At 40.2% G+C, this 20,431-nt stretch overlaps 1 protein-coding gene across 8 annotated transcripts in view; it reads left to right on the top strand.

Moving 5' to 3' along the window:
* Positions 1 to 20,431, top strand: part of ANK3 (ankyrin 3) — a 731,099-nt gene that overhangs the window by 662,516 nt on the left and 48,152 nt on the right. For 4 of the 8 annotated variants that reach the window (XM_059729850.1, XM_059729852.1, XM_059729851.1 and 1 more), the window contains 8 exons: positions 4,127 to 4,338; positions 5,053 to 5,260; positions 7,615 to 7,711; positions 11,307 to 11,535; positions 12,413 to 12,538; positions 14,154 to 14,276; positions 14,733 to 14,759; positions 16,500 to 16,581. In XM_059729850.1, coding sequence (XP_059585833.1) covers positions 4,127 to 4,338; positions 5,053 to 5,260; positions 7,615 to 7,711; positions 11,307 to 11,535; positions 12,413 to 12,538; positions 14,154 to 14,276; positions 14,733 to 14,759; positions 16,500 to 16,581 — 1,104 coding nt within the window. The remainder of the gene's footprint in view (positions 1 to 4,126; positions 4,339 to 5,052; positions 5,261 to 7,614; positions 7,712 to 11,306; positions 11,536 to 12,412; positions 12,539 to 14,153; positions 14,277 to 14,732; positions 14,760 to 16,499; positions 16,582 to 20,431) is intronic. The other 4 variants (XM_019496685.2, XM_019496683.2, XM_019496682.2 and 1 more) reach the window with 1 other exon arrangement.

The raw sequence follows: 20,431 nt of genomic DNA, 5'->3' as shown, positions 1-20,431 counted from the left end.
AAACAGGCAGTATCATAATACTATACAAATCCATGGTACACCCTTATCTTGAATAATATGTGCAGTTCTGGTCTCTGCATCTCAAAAAGGATATAGTAGAATTAGGGAAGGTACAGAGAGGGCAACCAAAACTATCAGGGGTATGAAGCAGTTTCCATTCCAGGATAAACTAAAAAGACTAGGACTCTTCATTTTGGAAAGGGTATGATAGAAATCGATAAAATTGTGAAAGTTATGGACAAAGTGAATAGGAAACTGTTATTCACCAAGTCCAGAGTACTAGAACTAGTAGGAGACAGATTTAAAACTAACGAGACAAAGTACTTTTTTTACATATACATAGTTAACTTGTGGAACTCAATGCCACAGGAGGTTGTAGAGTCAGATCCCATAACCAGATTCAAAAAGGGACTAGACAAATTTGTGGATGACTAGAACTATTAATAGCTATTAAACAGAAAAGTCAGATGTTTCCTGTGGTATCTCTATACCAATGACAGCAGATGCCAAAGAGGCTAATAAACAGAGGATAGATTACTGTAAATATACTCAGTTCAGTTCTGTCCCTCTATAGCACCCGCTCCTGTCACTGTTGCAAAGAGAGTACTAGGCTAGATGGGCCATTAGTCTGACCTAGTATAGCACTTATTATGTTCTTAATATTCACACCGGCTTTTCTCAGAATGGTGCAGACAAATAACTACAATAGTCATATGCTGCATACTTGGAAAAAATCTTCATCAAGAGATGCTGCATTTCTGCAGATACTCATACCTACACTGACAGCAATAGGACCACTTTGGTCAAGTAGTTAGTTCAGAAATCTAGAAGACAGGATTAAAGATTTTGCTCCCAGTTTTTCTACAGACTTCCTGTATGACCAAAGGGAAGTCATTTAATACTATGCTCTTCCTATTTGTACAATGTGTTTATCACCCAATCAGCAAAACAATAGCCTCTCTCCATTACTTCAAACTCTTCTTAAATGGCTTAACACCTGACCTGTTGATTAGCTCCAAAAAGTCCTAAACAGTCACTGTTCTGTCTGCATGTCCCACTGAAAATGGAGACACACATACATCTGCAGTAGCTAGCATACCACATGCATAAGGTCCATAGGGCTAGGGTCTGTGCTGTGGGAGATGGGAGGGAGGGAGGGATTTCCTGCTTGAGTAGTGAGCAGCAGGGTGGAGGTAGTGCAGGGGGAAGCCAGACAGACCCTGCTGTGCCTGCCCCCTCTGCCAGAGGTCCAGCCAGGGAGCAGAGGGGAGGGGCCATCCCTGCTGTGAAGTAGAGAGCCCTGCACATCCCAGAGAGCATGCCAGGATGCTGCGGGTGTCTGGTTTATCTTAAACCAGCAAGGGGTCTGGGACAGACATTGCATGTACCAGTTTGAGCCAAATCAGTTAAGTCTGATACTACTTCCAACCAGGTTTATCTCAAACTGGTTTCAGCCATTTTCAAACTGGTTTATGTGCGCTGAATGTCTGTTCTGTTACAAGTTTAAACCAGTTTCTGATCACTTAAACTGGTTTATGTGTAATGTCTGTCTCTAGCCCATAGCAACACAGTATGAGTAAGAGCTTTAGAAAGGAGGACCTTCCTTTTGCAGCATCAGAATTTAAGTTATTTTTGGAATTATAATCATTCTTAGATGTGCAGAGAAGAAGCATGTGTCAACGTTATAAACTGAAGGAATTTTACCTTTAGTTTACTAACTGTATAACATTTTTATTGCACCTTAAACATGCTGCTGTCTCAGGACTGAATATTTTCTCTCTTGCAACGCACCCCTATGTAGTTTTTGCTAGAAATCCATATTTAGGTAAGAAAAAGAAGCATTTTACTTAGTAATGTATTTTTGTTTCAATATGATGGAATATTATAACTGCAAGCATCAAGGATTTATTTCATCAGCATTAAACACACACACACACAGACATTAGGGATATGAAAGGTTAAATGATTAATCATTTAACTGGTAAGTGCAGTGACAACTGGTTAACTTATCAGTTATCCTTTAGCTTAGGCTGGGCACAGTGCTCATTCACAGGTGCTCCCTCCCTCCCAGTGCAGAGCTTCACATGGGCTGTGTTGTCTGTCTGGGCTTGCCTCCTACTCCCCTCCCTCCAATCAAAGAGCCCCAGGAGGCCCAGAGCAGCTCCCAGCAGCAGCTGTGTCTGAGCTGCTGTGTTATTGGGTAATCATTTAACCAATATAATTAAATGAGGTTAAACTAATATTTTTTTAACAATATTTACATCCCTAATATACATATGTGTGTGTATATGTATACTGCACTATATATGATAAATATTTTGATACAGATCTGTGGCCCCAAACAGTGTTTTGCAGCCTTAAAATCTAAAAGTGGTCAGCTAAGAATTCTTCTGATTTTTCTATTTGGCATAGAGACATATTGGGTAAGTAGCCAGAGTCTCTTGAAGTTCAGTGATCCCTGGCTGCTGCAGTAGCCACTGAAATTTTTCTAGGGATTGTGGGAATGCAAAGTTAGCTCTCACACATCCTGCAGCATACAGCAGTAAAAATGTAAATTAGATTGTTGTTATATAGAAGTTCATAAATGTGTTATTTATTAGTTAGGTGACCAGTTCAGAAATAAAAACACCTTTTCTTCTTCTTTCTATTATATTGATGTGAGCCTTGGGTTGGCGGTAAACAGGGACTCATTTTAGCTAGAGTCAGTCATCTATGAACTGCAAAGTACCTATATGAGCTGATGAAGTTCTTCATTGTGAACTGGAGGTGATAATCAGTGTGCATCTTCAGTACCCTGTCACAAATTTTAGAATGAGCTTAGGATATAATGAGGTCTGTGACAACTTTAGGGATATCCCAAATAAATTACAGTCTCAGGGTGAAGTTACACGTCACTCTTAGACCCCGCTAAATATATAGCAAGTTAAGTGGTGTTAAAGTTAGAATGTGCTGTGAACAGTCGCATGTTGAGGATTCTTGTCTGTTTCTTGTCTGCACAGCTCCGACTTGCCACTAGAGGGCTGTGGAGCAGAAGCATGGCTAGGAGCCAGGACACCTGGGCTCTGTTGCTCATCTTATCTCCGTGGAACAGACAGAAGTTACCCTAACATGAGCTAGGTACAGGCAACCCCTGCTTAACACTGTTTCACTTAGTGCTATTTTGCTATAACGCTCATTTTAAATTGATACCTGATTTCCCTTAGCACTCAGTGAGTTTCATTATAGTGCTCGTGGTTGCCATCTTGGGTCATTAAAAACAATTGCAATCACCATCTTGGGTCATCAAATACTTTGTTTCACTTAACACTCGTTTCCATTAATGCTGGATTTTTCAGGAACCAATTAAGAGCGCTAAACGGGGGTTGCCTGTAGTATGGTCTAGAGTTAACACTTGCCTGAAGTGGCATGACTTTAAGATGCTCAGAGGATGCTTAGTATGTGTTAATGAGCTTTAACATGTAGATGCTTGTGTTTTAAGTGCCCTTGGTATGGTCTAATATAACATGTAACTTTATCCTTAGGTCTTGTAGCTGCTGACATTGTTAATGTCAGAATTAGAAGTGAAACCGTTGGAAATTAGGCTAGCATTGTGGACTGGACCTAGACTGTTCTCAGTGGTGGCAGATGACAGAACAAGGAGCAATGGTCTCAAGTTGCAGCAAGGGAAATTTAAGTTAGATATTAGGAAAAAATGTTCTCACTAGAAGAGTAGTAAAGCACTGGATCAAGTTACACAGAGAGGTTGTGGAATCTCCATCCTTGGAAGTTTTTAAAACCCATCTACACAAAGCCTTGGCTGGGATGATTATAATTGGGGGTGGTCCTGCTTTGAGCTGGGGGTTGGGCTAGATGACCTCCTGAGGTCCCTTCCAACCCTACTTTTCTGTGATTCAGTAATTGCCTATGATGCTACAGGATATTACTTAATCACAATCACTAATTAAGTACAAGGTAATCACAACTATTTTTTTTCTATTTTAAAGCCTTTTTGGACATTTAAATCTGGCATAACGTTCAGCTTTTCCACGACTGAAAATAAAATTCTGCATTTGTAAATATATGCAGATACTTGCAGATAGATTATACATGAATATTTTTAAACATTTTTTTTTTTTTTTTCCTACAGAGCTGGATAGTGCTGAGGAACTGGAAAAGAAGCGTATCTGCAGAATCATAACAAAGGATTTTCCTCAGTACTTTGCAGTGGTTTCACGAATTAAGCAAGAAAGTAACCAAATTGGTCCTGAGGGAGGTGTCTTGAGTAGCACAACAGTGCCACGGGTCCAAGCTTCCTTCCCTGAGGGAGCTCTAACCAAAAGAATCCGAGTGGGCCTCCAGGTAATAAAATGTACCAGCCATTGTTATTTTAATTTGCAGAATGTTCTGCAATTGAAGTATCCAGAGTGTGAGCTAAAAGTATAAGGCTATGCCAGATGGCTCTCAGCTGGAAAAGGCAGTGGTCACTAGAATCGAGTCTGAGCCCAGGAACAGGAGGAAAGAAGCAGCTCAACTACCTATCTCCTGTTGTTCCCTACTTTCCTCTCACTCACTGCCTGTAATGAGAGCTGTTCTTCTGCGCCTCCTATTCACTGCCTGTATGCTGCTCAGCTAAGTCCAGGAGAAGCATCAGTCTCTGTTAGGAAATATCGTATGAATGGAGAAAAAAGCAAAGGCTCAGGGCAGTACCAATCATCACCTCTTCCTACCCTTAGACCACCAGTTCTGCACCCCAGCCAGGAGCTCTATCAGTGCATGTGAACTATATAAAGAAGCTACAGAAGCCCTGAAGATGCTGGAGAAGCAGCCGATGCACTTGGCACAATGGTTCTACACCCTTGCAGCTTCCACTGTAAGGGGATGTTTGAGAGTAGGAGCTTGAATGGCTTTCAGAGCTGCTCTAATTTAAAATGCTCCCACCCCTGAAGCATGTGTAAAAATGTCCTAAAATACTAAAAGGAGAAAAAAATAATTTATTTCTCCTTTTGAAAAGATTCTGCTTGTCTAAAAAACAGTTTTCTTTCGTAACTTGAAATACTTTCTCTCTCCTCATAGGCACAACCAGTTCCAGATGAGATTGTCAAAAAAATCCTTGGAAACAAAGCAACTTTCAGTCCCATTGTCACTGTGGAACCAAGAAGAAGAAAATTTCATAAGCCAATAACCATGACAATTCCTGTGCCACCCCCATCAGGAGAAGGTGTAACCAATGGGTACAAAGGAGACACCACTCCAAGCCTTCGACTTTTATGTAGCATTACAGGTTAGAGCAGAATATACTCCTTGCAAAAGTTTCCTTACTAGTAATGCTTCCTTTGTTTTACATACAAGAGCCAGTAGTTGATGAGACAAAGCTCAGTGAAGTCAATGAAAAGATTCCATTTCATTCTGTGGTTTGAATCTAGCCATATGCCAGGGGTCAGCAACCCTTGGCATGTGTGCCAGAGCATGGCACATGAAGACATTTTTTTGGCATACCAGCCCTCAGGGCAGATGGTGGGGGATCTGTGAGGGGCCTGATTCTTCTTGTGGCAGTGTAGCCTCAGCCACTTCCCCACCCCAAGGTGTGCATGCACCCACCAGCAGCAATGAGCTGGGCCAGGGCCCTGTGGACCCCAGTGCAGCCTCTTGCAGCCTCCCAGTTGCCTGCCACAGCTGACTTGGACTCTGGGCAGGCCCCTGCTGCCCAACACATAGTGCAAGCAGTTTGCAGCAGGGGGTGGAAAGGCTGCAAGCAGCTGCACCAGGGTCTGTGGAGCCTCAGCCTGACTCGTTGACAGTGACAGGTGCCCATGTGCCTTGGGGCAGATGGCAGGGAAGGGGCTGGGGATTCACTGCCACAAGAAGGATTAGTCCACTCATGGCTCCCTCGCCTCTTTCCCACCATACTAGATAGTAGTTCCTCCTCCTTCCTCCTCCTCCTCGCTTCTCTCTTCCATCTTACCTATCCTGCCACCTTCAGGGGCACCGTGCCACTTCCCTTCCCCCAGTTCCCTGCCAAACTGCCCCCTGCCAAGCACTGAACAATAACTGATAAGTAGATTTTGTATTTACTGTAAAAAAAAAACTACTATTATGCAGTGTGTTCACCCCCCCCCCCCCCCATTTTGTTTGGAATACCAACAGCTTACAAGTAGATGTTGTGATTTTTTTTTTTTTTTATATTCTGCCCAAAAACATTACCAACCCCTGCTCTATTCCTTTGCCATATCTATGTTACAGTAGACTTTACATCTGGTCTACCAATGACTTCGATCTGGCCAACAGGGGACACCTGCCAGTTGACTGGATCTGGCCTGCAGCTGCCCCTGTGGTGTTCTGTATGGAGCCAATTCCTGCCTGGGGCAGCCCACACCATGCTCCAGCCTGCACCTGCTGGCAGTGTGCACAGCTTACTAGTAAGGCTGTTCCCAGTGTGGCTGCTGCTTGGCTCCCCTCGCCTCCAGTGGCAGCCCCTCCTCCTGCTCGTGCTGTGCTGCTCCAGGCTGGGAGGAAGCTTTAGCTGAGCAGCTCCAGCCCCAGCATGCAGGGCTCCAGCTTCTGGCTGCCTTTCACCTACTTTGCATGCAGGTAGTTGCTCATTGCGCTGGGTGGACGAAATGAGTGGAAGGCAGCTGGAAGCTGTCACCAGACCACAGTGCGGTAGGGCAGGAGGCACCTGGGTGAAGCTTCCTCCTGGCCCAGAGCAGCACAGCAGGAGGATGAGCCACTGCTGGAGGCAAGGGGAGAGTAGCAGCATCTGTGTGGCCCTGCTGAAAGATGTATACACTGACCAGGGCCAAGCTTGTGGGTGTGGGCTGGCAAATGGCATAGGCTGCCCTGGGCAGGGCTTGTCTCCATGAGGAGCACCATGGGGGCATCCACAGACTGCACTGCTTGGGCAAGCTCTGCTGGATGTGCCCCCTGCTCCCTCTTCCCTCCCCTCACCCCTGGTCAGCTCCCAGGCAGCTCCCCCTTCCCCCCCCCCCAACACACACACCCACACACTCGCACACATGCCTCACCACCTCACCTCCGAACCCCACTATGGGTCAGGGGCCACCCCATGACCCCACCCTGTGATTCCAGCCTCACCTACCCATCTCATTCCTGAGCACCACTCCCCACATACCTTCTTCAGTGCCATCCCACATAAGGAGTTTTGGTGAGTTGTTGTGGCGGGAGTGGAAGGAGGGTGGGCTACTGACCCAGCCTGCAACAACTCATCAAAACTCCCTATGTGGCCCCTGGGCCCAAATAATTGCCCACTTCTGCTTTATATCAACAACCATTTAATAACCCATTATTAAATGGTCAATAGGAAGAAGAGTAACTTTAATAACAGTGTTTTTGTGGATGGATGGCAATAAAATGCAGTCTTCATTAATATTAATGAGAGTTTTGCTATTGAGCCAGCTGAGCCAGGGTACCACCTATAACGATTATCTGGCTGCATTTGGATCATTTTCTATAAGATAAGTAAGGTATTACTGAGATGTATGAGAGGATCTGTATCTAGACTCTTCATTTTATGTGCGATGCAAAGCAATTCAGGATGAAGACATCTTTTTGTAGTGTGTGAAAATGGATGGGTGCTTGTGGTATATGTTTGGTCTTACATGTGACTTATTTTCTTAGGAGGTACTTCACCTGCGCAATGGGAGGATATTACAGGAACCACTCCACTGACATTTATAAATGATTGCGTCTCTTTCACAACTAACGTTTCAGCCAGGTACAGTAATAGAAAATACCAAATAGACACAATTAATAGTCTCCTCAAATTAAAACTCTTAAGATTTTGTGTTCAGCTTTCCATGATTCTTAAATATGGCAGATATAGGGATTATGGGCCAGATCCTTAGAGAAAATTGGAATAGCTCCATTGAATTTATTGAAAGACTGATTTACAACAGCTGTGTGTAAATTCTTTCCAAAAAGGTGTTTTGTTACGACATAGTCCTGCACAGCTCAACATTCCATCATCAGGAAATGCCATAGTTCAAGTTGCAAGTAAAGTCTTTCTTCATACGCATCAGGATACAATCTTTACTGATAGTTGCACACACTGCTGCACCACTAGAAGCTGTTTTTCTGAAAAAAATCACGAAGTACACAGCTGTTATCCTGAATTCTCCTTCATATCTCCTCCACATTTTTCACTATGCTGCTGTGTTTAGCTTCATGTGGAGACCAATCCTAGAAAACGGCAACTAAAAGGCAAATGTTTCTGAAAGTTGCAAGCAACTGACCTCAGGAAGTTAGACTGCAAATGCCACTTAACCATAATAAATAATGTTTCTGTGCACCTTTTCTTTTTGTGACAGTACAGGATATACCTTGGAAAATTTCTCAGGCCAGCTATTGTAGAGTGGTTGCAAGTTTCAAACATGTATATCACAATGGTTCACAAGTTCCTGAACCATGAAGCTGCCTTTAATTTTTGCCTTCAGTCAAATACAAACAAGAGACTCTCTAAACAAAATTTATGTATCATTGTTTAGCCTGGAGAGTTACTACATTATTTTGCTGTCTCTGCCTCTCTCCAGTCCTCCTGGATAGAGTTTTTGTCTCTTCTCCATTAGAGAAAGGTGTAATTACTTGCTGCTGGTTAGTTAATGAGGCTCATTTGTCCCAATTAAATTAGCTTTAACAAGGAATCCAGCTGCTTTGCGCTGATGAATTCCTACCTAGGCCTGGTCAGACTAAGGTTTTAGAATTTAGAGAGGTAGTTAGCCACATTAGTCTGAAGTCAGGCAGAAGACAGGGTAGATTTGTACCTTTTTAGACTAACTAAATCTGAGCTGTACACTTACAAAAGCATAGCCTTTTGTAAGTGGAGGGTTTCAGGGGTGATGCATAGGGGGTGCATGCGGGTTCACATGCACCCCCTAGAAAAAGGCACCACTGACACTGTTGGTGGCGCCTGTGAGCTGTCGCTGCTCACCACCCCCCCACCAGCACTGCCGGTGTCATCTCCCCACCACTGACAGCACCAGCAACATCTGTGGGAGCTTCTGCCTACCACTGCTGCCCTCCCACCACCACCACACTCCTGCTGCCACCGTGCCCCCTCCCCCCCCCCCCCCCCAGCCACTAGGGGTACACATCATTCACACGTCATTCATGGAGGGCTTACTTCATTAGATGCTTTGAAGGGACTGAAAGATTTTTTTGTAATGTAATGTAACTATTAATCTTACTGTTCCTGAGAATAATAGTTGGAGTCATAGTCCATTTCCAACAGCTTGATTATATCCTTGCCTCTAGTTCAGATATATGGGTTTCCCCCATATGGTGCAAGGTGCCATATGGGCACAGGTCCCCAGATCTTCATGTGGGATGACAGCAAGCTGCTGCAGCCAGCAAGTGATATGAGTTTTGCTTTGAACAGTTTGAGGTGCAGTTTCCCAGAACCCAACACCTATCTCCTTGAAACTTGGTAGACTTCATGCCCTCGGAAGGGGCTACCATCCCTGCATTTTTTTTTTTTATCTGAATCGGGCAAGAAATGACAAAGTTATAGGCATTTTCACGATTCCCCATTATAGCCTATGGGTGTAATGTTGAAACATGTCAAAACAGCGAAACAGTTTCAACAAAATGAAACAGAACAGTGCTTTGAAATGAAATGATGAAATGAAACACTGTCCCTTCAAAATGGTGAAACAGCACCATTTCATTTTGATTTCTGTTTCACGCAGCCCTAGAAAGCATGAATAGAGCTCCCATTTTTTTGTGGGAATTTTTTTCCCAGAGAAATTCTCATTTCAATAATAATAATAATGAAATTTGTAACAAACAAAAAAATACTGTTTTCCAGGAGGAAAATCCAGTAACCATTTTTAGTAAAAAATAAAAATAAATTCTGTTTGGGGATAAATTTTGATTTTGCAGCTTTCATTTAAAAATGTGGATGTCAACAATGATTTTCGTCCCCACAAAAGAAGCTATTTTTGACTAAATGTCATGTTTTGCCAAAATTATGACAAAATTACATTTTGATTTTAAAAAATCATCAACAGCAACAAAAAGAATTTAACTAGATCTTCACATAAGTTCCATTAAAAATGCACATGCTGGTAAAGAGGATCTACCATGTATTTATTTTGGAATGCAGCACATTCATGATAATGAAATGCTTCACCGATAGATTTAAATGTAAAAAAGATATCGAGCTAGTGAGCCAAAGACATAAATCATAGCAAAGCATTGAATAAACTACAAATTAATGGTTTAGTAGTCTGCTGATATTCTAATTGTTACCATGTTCCTAAGCTTAATCAGAGAAATTGACAGTGTAATATAGATTCTGTAGGGAAGTGTCTTATCTCTTCGAGCAATGTAGACTTGTGGGATTTTGCTTTATCTTCCCATCTCTCTCCCAGTTTGGCCAGTATCGTATTTTGGTGAATACTGATTGAACTCGGAGGAGTACAGTGCAAGCCATGGGAGCAAGATTGAATTTACCTAGTGTTTAGCCACAAAATACACACCATCTCTTCAAGCTTGTCCTTAAGAGTACTAAGAATGAATAGTTACAGGAGACACCCACATGAAGGACTAAAGATGCAGATGCTACCATCCCAGGCACCCTCTAAGGGCACATCTACATGTGCTATTAATGCACAGCAATAAACTCCACTGCATTTGCACATTCTCCTGGGACCACAACACATTGAGCCAGGTCGAAGCAGCCCTTGCTGGCAGAAGGCCCAGGGTGTCAGCCTGCCCGCTCGGAGTTGCTTTGACCCAACTCAGTGTGCTGCAGAGGGCCTGGCTGGGGCATGTAGGTGCTCCAGTGCAGGGCTAGCTGTCAGGCAGTCCCCAAACTGCAGCCCCCTTGTGCCCCATCCAACTCCATCAGTGTCTACACATGAATTGCTGTGCAGTAAAGAACTCTACTGCAGGATAATACTTGTATTTACAAGTACTAACCTGTGGCAGGGTTAATTCATTTCCTGCAGTCTAATAGACTGTGTAGACTTTGTGATTTTATTGCAGAGCTAATTAGGCAGCTCCACAGTATATGTCTCATGTAGATGTGCCCTAAGCGATCTAAAACTCCAATAAAATTGCAACAAAAGCTCCCATTATTGCCACCGAGAAATGTTCAGTCACTGTATGAATCGAGAATGGCAGAAGAACATGGATTTCATTACAGAGATTGCTCTACCCCATGAAAAAGTGTCCCCATTTTGCTTCATTAGTGTTAGCACAATTCTTTATTGCTGGAGTAGAGCTTCTGTTTAAAATTGTGGCCTCTGTTTTGTGAAGTAAAATCTTTTTATAATGACAGTTGATTTAATGGTTTGTCTTTTCTTATTCAGATTTTGGCTTGCAGATTGTCATCAATTACTAGAAACTGTGGGGCTGGCCACACAGCTTTATAGAGAATTAATATGTGTTCCTTATATGGCCAAGTTTGTGATATTTGCCAAAATGAATGACCCAGTGGAATCCAACTTGCGATGCTTCTGCATGACTGATGATAAAGTAGACAAAACTTTGGAGCAACAAGAGAATTTTGAAGAAGTTGCAAGAAGCAAAGATATTGAGGTATAGTTCTAATTCATACAGACTTCCAGAGGTATAACAGGGCAGCTCAATGCCTGGGGCAGTTGCAACACATGGGGCATCTCCAACTGCTGTGGTACCTGTGGTGGTTGTGGAGGTGGCTGTGTTTGTGCCTTCTCAAGGGCTGCGGCCCTGGTCACCCTTTCCCCCCCTTCAGTTATACTGCTAAAGACTTTTCTTTGGTGTGTGTGTGAGTAGCTTATGTTCTGGTTCCAGTCTGTAAAGATGGGTTAGAGTGCCAGGATCCCACAAATAGGATCCACAACCACTGTACAAGGCTGTATGTAGAAACTATTTGGAACCAGACCAATCCGAGAAAAAGGAGATTTCTATATCAGAGCCCTTGACCTGACACTAGGGAGTGGGTTACTAGGGAATCAGGAAATGTTTCTGTGGAGCAGCTCTGCTCACTCATCCCATCGTGGTGGGTTGGATTTACCTCGTCCTTGTCTAAAAAACATCTCCAGCCTTGAGTTGAGTTTCTCAGGTTGGTCTTGGAAATGGGAGGCTTTTGCAGGAAAAAGTAATACAACTAATGGTAAGGTACAGTATCTATAGTTAAAGTTGTACTGTAAAGTTGAAGCTGTATTTTAAACATTGTTATATCTACAGTTGAAGATGTATTTCTAAGCAATTCTACTCATTATAAATACTGTCGATTCATTAAAATTAATTTTAAAAAATTCTAATGTCATTTAATGGTACTGCAAAATTAGGTCAGTGTTGAACATAGCATAGTTGATGAGTTTCTATCTGAATAAACAGCTGCAAAGTGGGTGGTAATAGTGGCATAATTATGAGCTGTATCGCACAGGAATCATTTTGCTGACTTTAACTTTCTCTTTTCTTGCTTCAACAGGTTCTGGAAGGAAAACCCATTTATGTTGACTGTTATGGAAATCTAGCCCCTTTGACAAAAGGAGGGCAGCAGCTTGTTTTTAATTTTTATGCTTTCAAGGAAAACAGACTGCCATTCTCTATCAAGGTAAAAGTAAATCCACCAGACCACGTAGGCTGAGAAAATGTTTTTTCTAATGTAACAATATTCGTTCTATCTAATACGAATAATCTGCCTCTGGGGAGTGATTGTTATCATTATTTAACAGGTAGATGACCTGGGAGAGAGTCTACTGATGATTTTTTGAAGTTACAAGAGGAAGTCAGTGTCAGAGTATGTGTTCACAGCCCTTTGACAGAATCCTACTCTGGTACTCTTTATCCACACTGTGTTTAGTCTCAAGTGGTAGATCACTCCAGTGAGCAAAGAGATTACACATCCAGTATCATGTGTTTGGATGTGTAGTAGGGCTCTGCAAAATTTTGGCAGCCATTTAATTTTGGAGATGTTTTGACCCATTTTGGCGCTCGAAACACCAAATCTGAAATGAACTGAAAGGCTCCAAAACATGTCCGAAATTAAACAAAACCTTCCAAAATATTTTGGAATGTTTCGGATGTTTTGGAATGTTTCAGAGGCGGGCTTGTGTGGAAACAGAAACTCAGAAGAGGGAGGGGGAAGAAACAGGGGAAATGACTTCTCTGATTGACATCTGTAGCTGACCACTGTCTGCGATTTGGGGCCAGTGGTAGCACCAGTGTTCCCAGCACTCGGTGCAGGGTGCACAGAGCAGACTCAGGTGCTGCTGCTGGCCCCAGCCCTGCACACAGGGTGACAGCATGCTGCCAGAAAAGGTTATGAGTTTTGCTTTGAACAGTTTGAGGTGCAGTTTCACAAAAACCCCTACACCTATCTTCTTGAAGCTTGGTAGGCTTCATGCTCTCAGAAGGGGCTACCATCCCTACCATTTTCATCCAAATCAGACAATAAATGACAAAGTTATAGACATTTTAGTGATTCTCCATTATGGCCTAAGGCCAAAACACTGAATAAGAGTCAAAACTCCAAAACAGATTTGGCCGATTCAAAATGGGACAGTAATCTGAAACACCGAAATGAATCACTGTCCCTCTGTAATGCCAAATCTGAAAAAAAAAAAAATATAGCCATTTTGCACAGCCTTAGTGTGCAGCTGATCTTATCCTGCCAACACAAGCACACACATCCATATGTTACACATATGTAAACAACCATTTTCACACAATAACACCTCACCAATTTGAGTGTGCAAATGAAAGTATGGTCCCTTTTGTGAGTGCAAGTAGTCACATGTGGAAAGCTGGACAGAGAGAAATTCAGGTTATTCACATGAGTATTACTTCTTGGAATGATGTAACTTAGAAGCTTGTTTTTAATCAAACCAAAAATCCTAAAATGACCTAATATTTAGGCTGTGATTATAATTTTCTTCCCCAGAAAGATCTGCTAGTTGATTCCTGGCTCAGTTCCTTTAGCTGGCATTTGGTTTCATATTAGGTGACTTTTCATGAAAGGGAACACTTTGTTCAACTCTCCAACAACCTCTTCTAGTTCTCTGATCTACTTTGATGGGCTTCTCCAGGAATTTGCCCCCTCTTTATTGGAAAAGGAGTCAAGCACAAAAAGTTTTCAAATACTCTGGTTCAGAAATCCAGAGTATATTAAATGTACAAATAAATATTTCAAGTATTTCTGGGTCAACTAGTACAATATCTTTTTTTAGATTAGAGATACCAGCCAAGAACCTTGTGGTCGTTTATCATTTTTGAAAGAACCAAAGACTACAAGAGGACTGCCACAAACAGCTATTTGCAACTTGAATATAACTCTACCAGCACACAAAAAGGTATTTCTTCTAGGACTCTAGTGTTTAGTTGTTGTTTTCTTTTTTATTTAACTTTTTTTTTGCTATTAATAATGAAACCCTGTGAAATGAAAATGCTTTGTGATATGATTAAGGCTTTTGAATTTATGCTTCATTAGTTTTTGTATGTAATATACTTTTAAGTCTCTTGTTACTGTGGTGTCAAGTTCCTCTGATTTTTATGATGGATCCTCTGTTTATAGCTCATGTGTCAGCTTTCAGTTCACAGATTTTTATGCTTTCCATAATATCATGTGTTAATTTGCATTGGATGTAAGATTTTTATTTCTTTTATGTTGACATTTTGGGTTTGCTTTGCCTTTATAAATTGGCTTGCATTTTGTGCTCCCAACTTGGTCCTTTTCATATCCTGATATTCTTTTCCCTGCTGTCCATTATAATATTCCTTGTCTCTGCAATGCATCTTGGGACCAAAAGGAAACAGAGTCAGATCAAGATGATGAGGTAATATAAACACTGTCTTCTGTTATTATTTTCTCCAGAAATAGTGCAGAAAAATAAATATATTCTAGAAAAGCACTACAATATCTTTTAATGATAACATTGAATAATAGCACTGACAAGTAAACTATATCCCATATGTCTGATGTTTCTGTTGTCAAGCAATACAAGTGATGGCATGTGATGAAGTAGGATTATATGCTATAAAATTACCTGTGTGTGTTAGTATTCTGAATATTATCTAATTTTATACTAAGAGCATGATGTAATTAACAAGATACAAGTTAAGGTAATCTTTGCTGGAGATAAAATCAGCAGTTACAACGGAGGAATCTGGGTACATATGTTAACTTTCAGTCTTTCCTTAATCTGTATTTCTGGAGATAGGTGAACAAGGCATTTACACACTGACGCATTTATATTTTTATTCCTCAAAATAACCCCAACTTTCTGAAAAAGTGAAATAACTAGGAGTAACAGCTAATTATTTTATATGCATCTATTTTCAAATAAACTCTAGATATCCATAGCTTCAAAATCCATACTTTACCAAATACATTAACAAAAAATATGTTAATATACATTTTATAAGTATAAAATGGGATAGAAGGGGTTTTAAAAGTGACAATAGAAAAAAATAATTTAAAAAACCCTTCAGAAACATTTTAACTATAAACAAACAGATTTCCTCTCATTTCAAACTGCTGATAGTGTTAGTCGCCTACTGACTAGAATCACATGAAAGAATCCCTACATTTGAAAAAAATAACTATATCAATTGGTTTTCACATGACTTGGTGAGTGATTTTATAGCTATCTCAATAGCTCCCCTTTCCAAAAAGGAGCAGAATCAAGAGACCTGGTTTCTCTGAAGACCTTTTAAATTAATAAATAGAGAAGCAAATATGCCACACTAGCTCCTATGCCATTGGAAACAGTAACTTCTGATGCAATTTAGTAATTAGCAATTGCATTCTGCTTTCTAATATGCACCTCTGCATTTTGTGCCTATTAAAATAACCCCCTTCATGCTTTTTTTTGTCCTGGACATACTCACTTTAAAGCAAATGTACATTGTGATGTATGTGCTTTCAAGACAAATACATTTGGGGGAGAGAGATTTTTTTACAACCTAAGTTACACTCTTATTAATGTTTTATGTCCATATCTGTAGTCTTTTGTCTGGATACTTCTGTTTGTAGCTAAGGCTGTCTTATTTTATAGAGGGGGAAAAATCGTATTATTAAGTAATATGAAAGATAATTAAAAATAGGGGGATGTTATAATTTTGATGTAATATGTGGCTAGATTGTGACTTCAGACACTGCCCTAAGATGAGTGTGGTGTGTAAACTGTACTATTACAATATATACCTGAGAGGCATGGTGCCACATAAGCATCCCTCTGAGAATCTTTGCATTTCCTGCTTTTGCTCTAGAGGGGTAGTAATTTAATGCAGGTTTACACCACCAGCAAATTACTACTACCTTTCATGCAGCAATGGTGTAAATAGGAATGGAGCCAGTCTCTGTCCATTATCCACCTCCCTGCTCTAGAGAGAGGCTATCACATATCATTGCTTATTCCTGTGTGCCGTTATGAAGCTGCAAGGTTGTATTCCAATTCCATTTTATGGGTGTGAAGGCCAAGAGCTAGCCCAAAGTATGCAGATTTTATTTTCAACCTGCTCAAGCTGGTAACAATGTTTCTGAAGGTACCAAATAGAAGTGTGTTTTGTTACAGACGGAGAAAGCAGACCGGCGTCAGAACTTTGTCTCTCTTGCTTTACGTAAGCGCTACAGCTATCTGACTGAGCCTGGAATGAGTGAGTTGCTATTGCAAACCTACTAATCACAAACACAACTATGATAAGAAGAGACATTTTTTCTATACACACATTTTGGTGTCATTTGAAAAAAAAAATCAATAGAAAAATTAGCTACAGCAAAATCCTCAATGGTCTCCTCTGTGTTAAGACAGAAAACTGGAGAAAACTGACTGGCAAGCAGTTGCTCTCTCTAAACCAAAAGTAATAAAAAAAAAGCCGTGTAACTCCTTGGATATAGCAAGGGGAACAGAATTGCCAATTGCAAACTACGGTCCAAAATACACTGTTCCTCCTTTCTTTATGAGGCTAATTAAAGAAATTATCTGTTTTATAAGTGATGCATTAAAAATAATGATGTGCACAGATCATTCAAATAAATTATACAATGTTTGAATTTTTAGCTAAAGTTCATTTGAACTCTCTCATACGACTTCTTTATCCTCTCTTTTGCAATGTTTCATTATTTCCCATTGCCCCATCATTTTCTTCTTTTCTGCTCACTTCCCTTTGACATGATTTTAGGTCTAGCCCTGTTTCCCCTTTTAAATACAGTATATCTTCCCAAGCTCAAGCCTTAATTCATTTGTCTCCCTTCCCTTGTCAGAATTTGGCCCTTTGTCCTTCTTCACAGTCTTTTCCTCCTCTTCTCAGACCTTGTATCATCACAGTCACCATCTCCCAATTGGCATTTTGATATAATTTCATACAGTCTATTGATAAATATAATTTGGTCTGCCAATTTTCATTGGTTGGATGCTGAGTAATGATCTCATGAGCTCTTTGGTTTCTTTGGGTTGGAGATGTTCCAGCCTATACTGTATTTCTCAAACCCTGAAGAAAACCTGGAGCATATGAGATGTAAGACCTCACCCATTCTTAAGGAAACTACTAAACCAGCTGGGACCTCACAGGAGGCTCTGAGATATTATCCAAAAATTTGGGGAATGAAATGAACCAGTTTTGGGTAAGGTATTCATTAAGAGTTTGAAGGATGGATATTTTTTTTTTCAATTGGTTTCTGAAGATTAATTTAGAAACAAAATGTTTATATTAATTCACCAATGATTCATCATGTCTCAGTTACAAAAATGTGAAAAAACCTCAAATGAAGTAGAAAGCCAAGAATGAAAGAAAGATTGAATAAGGTATAAGAGCCTCTGATCATAATTTTGATGTACCACCTTCTACAGATTTGCAGAATGGTTGATGATTGTGTCCCCAAACATTTAACTCATATACATTTTCTTTGCAGTTTGGAAAAGAAAAGCTGTTTTTCTTTACTTTTACCCTTCTATTGTCACCTTCAAAGAAGGGTGTTTGAACTAAAAAATCAAGACTAGCCAGCAGACAGAAAACTTCAGAATTGTGTAATGAGTAACCAAAGATGGTAAAACAGTTTGTCAGAAGCTGATACTCAAGATTGTCCCCAGAGTGGATAAGAAATAATGCTCTAGTAATAAGCCACCTATGATATATGTTGCTACCACCCATTCTAGTTGAACTAATTGGAAGTACTTGGAGCTTTGCAGCAGTGATGTGGACTTACAAGTAGATGGGGTATTTTGATACTGGCTTTGTTTTGTTCTTTTTTGCTCCTTACTCAACTCTGCTATGATATGTGGAGCATCACTTTCTCCTTCCTTACCTCCCCTGGTTGCAAAAAAAAGAGGAGATTAGATCTGGACCTGGAACTGTTTTCCTTGAAGCTGGTGATATAACTCACTGATGATTTAAGGAGCAACCCATTTTAGACTTTTTCCTTCCCACTGCTGCTGGAGTTCATGGGGCAATAGCAAGTAAGAGCAGAGAGTAGAGCATAAAAAGAACACTCTGCTGTGCCCAGTACAGGTGTATCAGGCAGAATAGGGAGCATGCCTGTGAATTGTAAGATGCTCTCAAGCCTTTCTGTTGACTTCAAGCAGAACCTGGACTAGAATATCACTGTTTGGCAGGCTTGCATTTGCTCACCCACCATTTTCTTTCACCAGTACCAAGTGAGGAAGTGCAGGATTAATACTTAACTGGCAATCAAAAGGTAGTGAATAACCATATCTCCTAGTGAAGCCTGAGGCTAAAGGGCAAGTGCTTCTTGTACCTAGAATATGTATACATAAAAATAACTGCACAGCCTAAAATACATGCTGTAGACTCTTAGAATAATTGATTTACTCCCTTTTTAAAGAAAAATAAGTATAACTGTTTATTTCTAGATGATCCAGGTATCTCAATTTCATTGGTTGGTAGTCAACCAGACTGCTTCCTTCACCCTGTCCTTTTTCTCAAGTACTGTGTGAAATACAGATGAGACATTTTACTATATCTAAATACATAAATTAATGGAAAGAAGATGAGGAAGGAGAAATTACTATTGGATTTATTGCCTCACTAAATTGTAGTACTGGGATTGGTACATCTCAGCACACCAAGAGCCTGCTACAGCAATATAAACTCTGGAACAAATCGGTTTTATTTCATTAGTGCATTTTGGTATTGTTTTGACTTAATATTTTTGGACTTGAGACTACATGAACTTTTGGTGAACCTTAGCAGCTGCTCCTAATAAATCACTTTCCTAGTCTAATTTATTTAATGAGGTTTTTCAATGGGGGGGTTATTCAAACTGTATTTTTTTAAATGCTTTGTAAGCAGTATGCATCCAATGACTGTCTTTTGGAATACAGTCTGTGCCAGTAGTGCTCAATATTCAAGAACTCTTTAACCTAATTGTTCTATTGCTATGATGGGCTCAGAACATTTTCTGCTTACAGGATATGAGCCTATGATGTACTAAACATCTTTTTTTAGAGAAGTTTGTGTGATATAAGTTTAGGATTTGAATGTAAGTCTTACTTGGCTTCACAATGAATTTTGTCTGACTGTAAGACAGACAAAACAGGTTTGATAAATTATCAGTATAACATGAAACAAAGGCTTGCTGAACAAGTAGTTTGGATATTGTAGCTCAATTTCTAACTGGTGCCTCCAAGTTATTTTCCTCTCTATGAAAGAACTATCTGAATGTTATTGCTGTGGCAGAGGATGTAGATGCTGTAATGTTATTCCCAGAAATACTGCCTTCTGGACTGAATACCTCCAGCCAGTGACTTGAAAATATAGTTGTCAGCAATGATTTGGTTAGGAAAACCTGTGAATAAGTTGTGCATTTTGCAGATACTTATGGTCAAAAGGTTTGTCCTTGCCAGATCATCTCTGTTCTTTGAGTGTTTTTCTAATATTACCTTTTGAGAAATGTAAAGTTGAGCAGGTCTTTCTTTGAGCTGATACAGAAATCTCCTCAAAAGGTATCAAGACATACTACATCTTGTAGAAAAAGTGTACTCTTCTTTTAAATGCCTCTTGTGAAAAGATTTTTTAAGGTTTCTATATTGTGCATAATACAGCATTGAAAATGTGTCCCTCCATGTGCTTGTTTTGACATGATATACTCCGCATGGATAAAGTGTTTTAGTTGCTTTGCTTGCTCACGTGTATCATAAATCATATTCTCCATTTTTCTTGTGTGATAAATGCTGCTTATAATCATTTCATGTAAAGTTTTGGTTTAGTTTTACTAAACAAAAGGAATATCGCATGAAAAGAACAAATGCAAAAGGTTCCTTTTTATGTTTTAAGTTTCAACTCAGAAAAGTTCTTGCTCTTATTGGCTTTGTGAGCGTGAAGCATATTCGAACTGTGCATGGGAGATAAAGATTTGAATTTATTCTAGTTGCTTCACAGTTTGCACATCAATTGCCTGTCACTTAAAGGTATTTTGGGTTCTGCATGAAATAGTTTGAGTGGTTTTCAAAGAAGATTTTAGCTATTTAATGTCATTCTGCACAAATTT

Source organism: Alligator mississippiensis, chromosome 6 (assembly GCF_030867095.1).
Source record: "Alligator mississippiensis isolate rAllMis1 chromosome 6, rAllMis1, whole genome shotgun sequence".
Classification (NCBI taxonomy): domain Eukaryota; kingdom Metazoa; phylum Chordata; order Crocodylia; family Alligatoridae; genus Alligator; species Alligator mississippiensis.
This window is presented reverse-complemented; position numbering and strand designations above follow the sequence as displayed.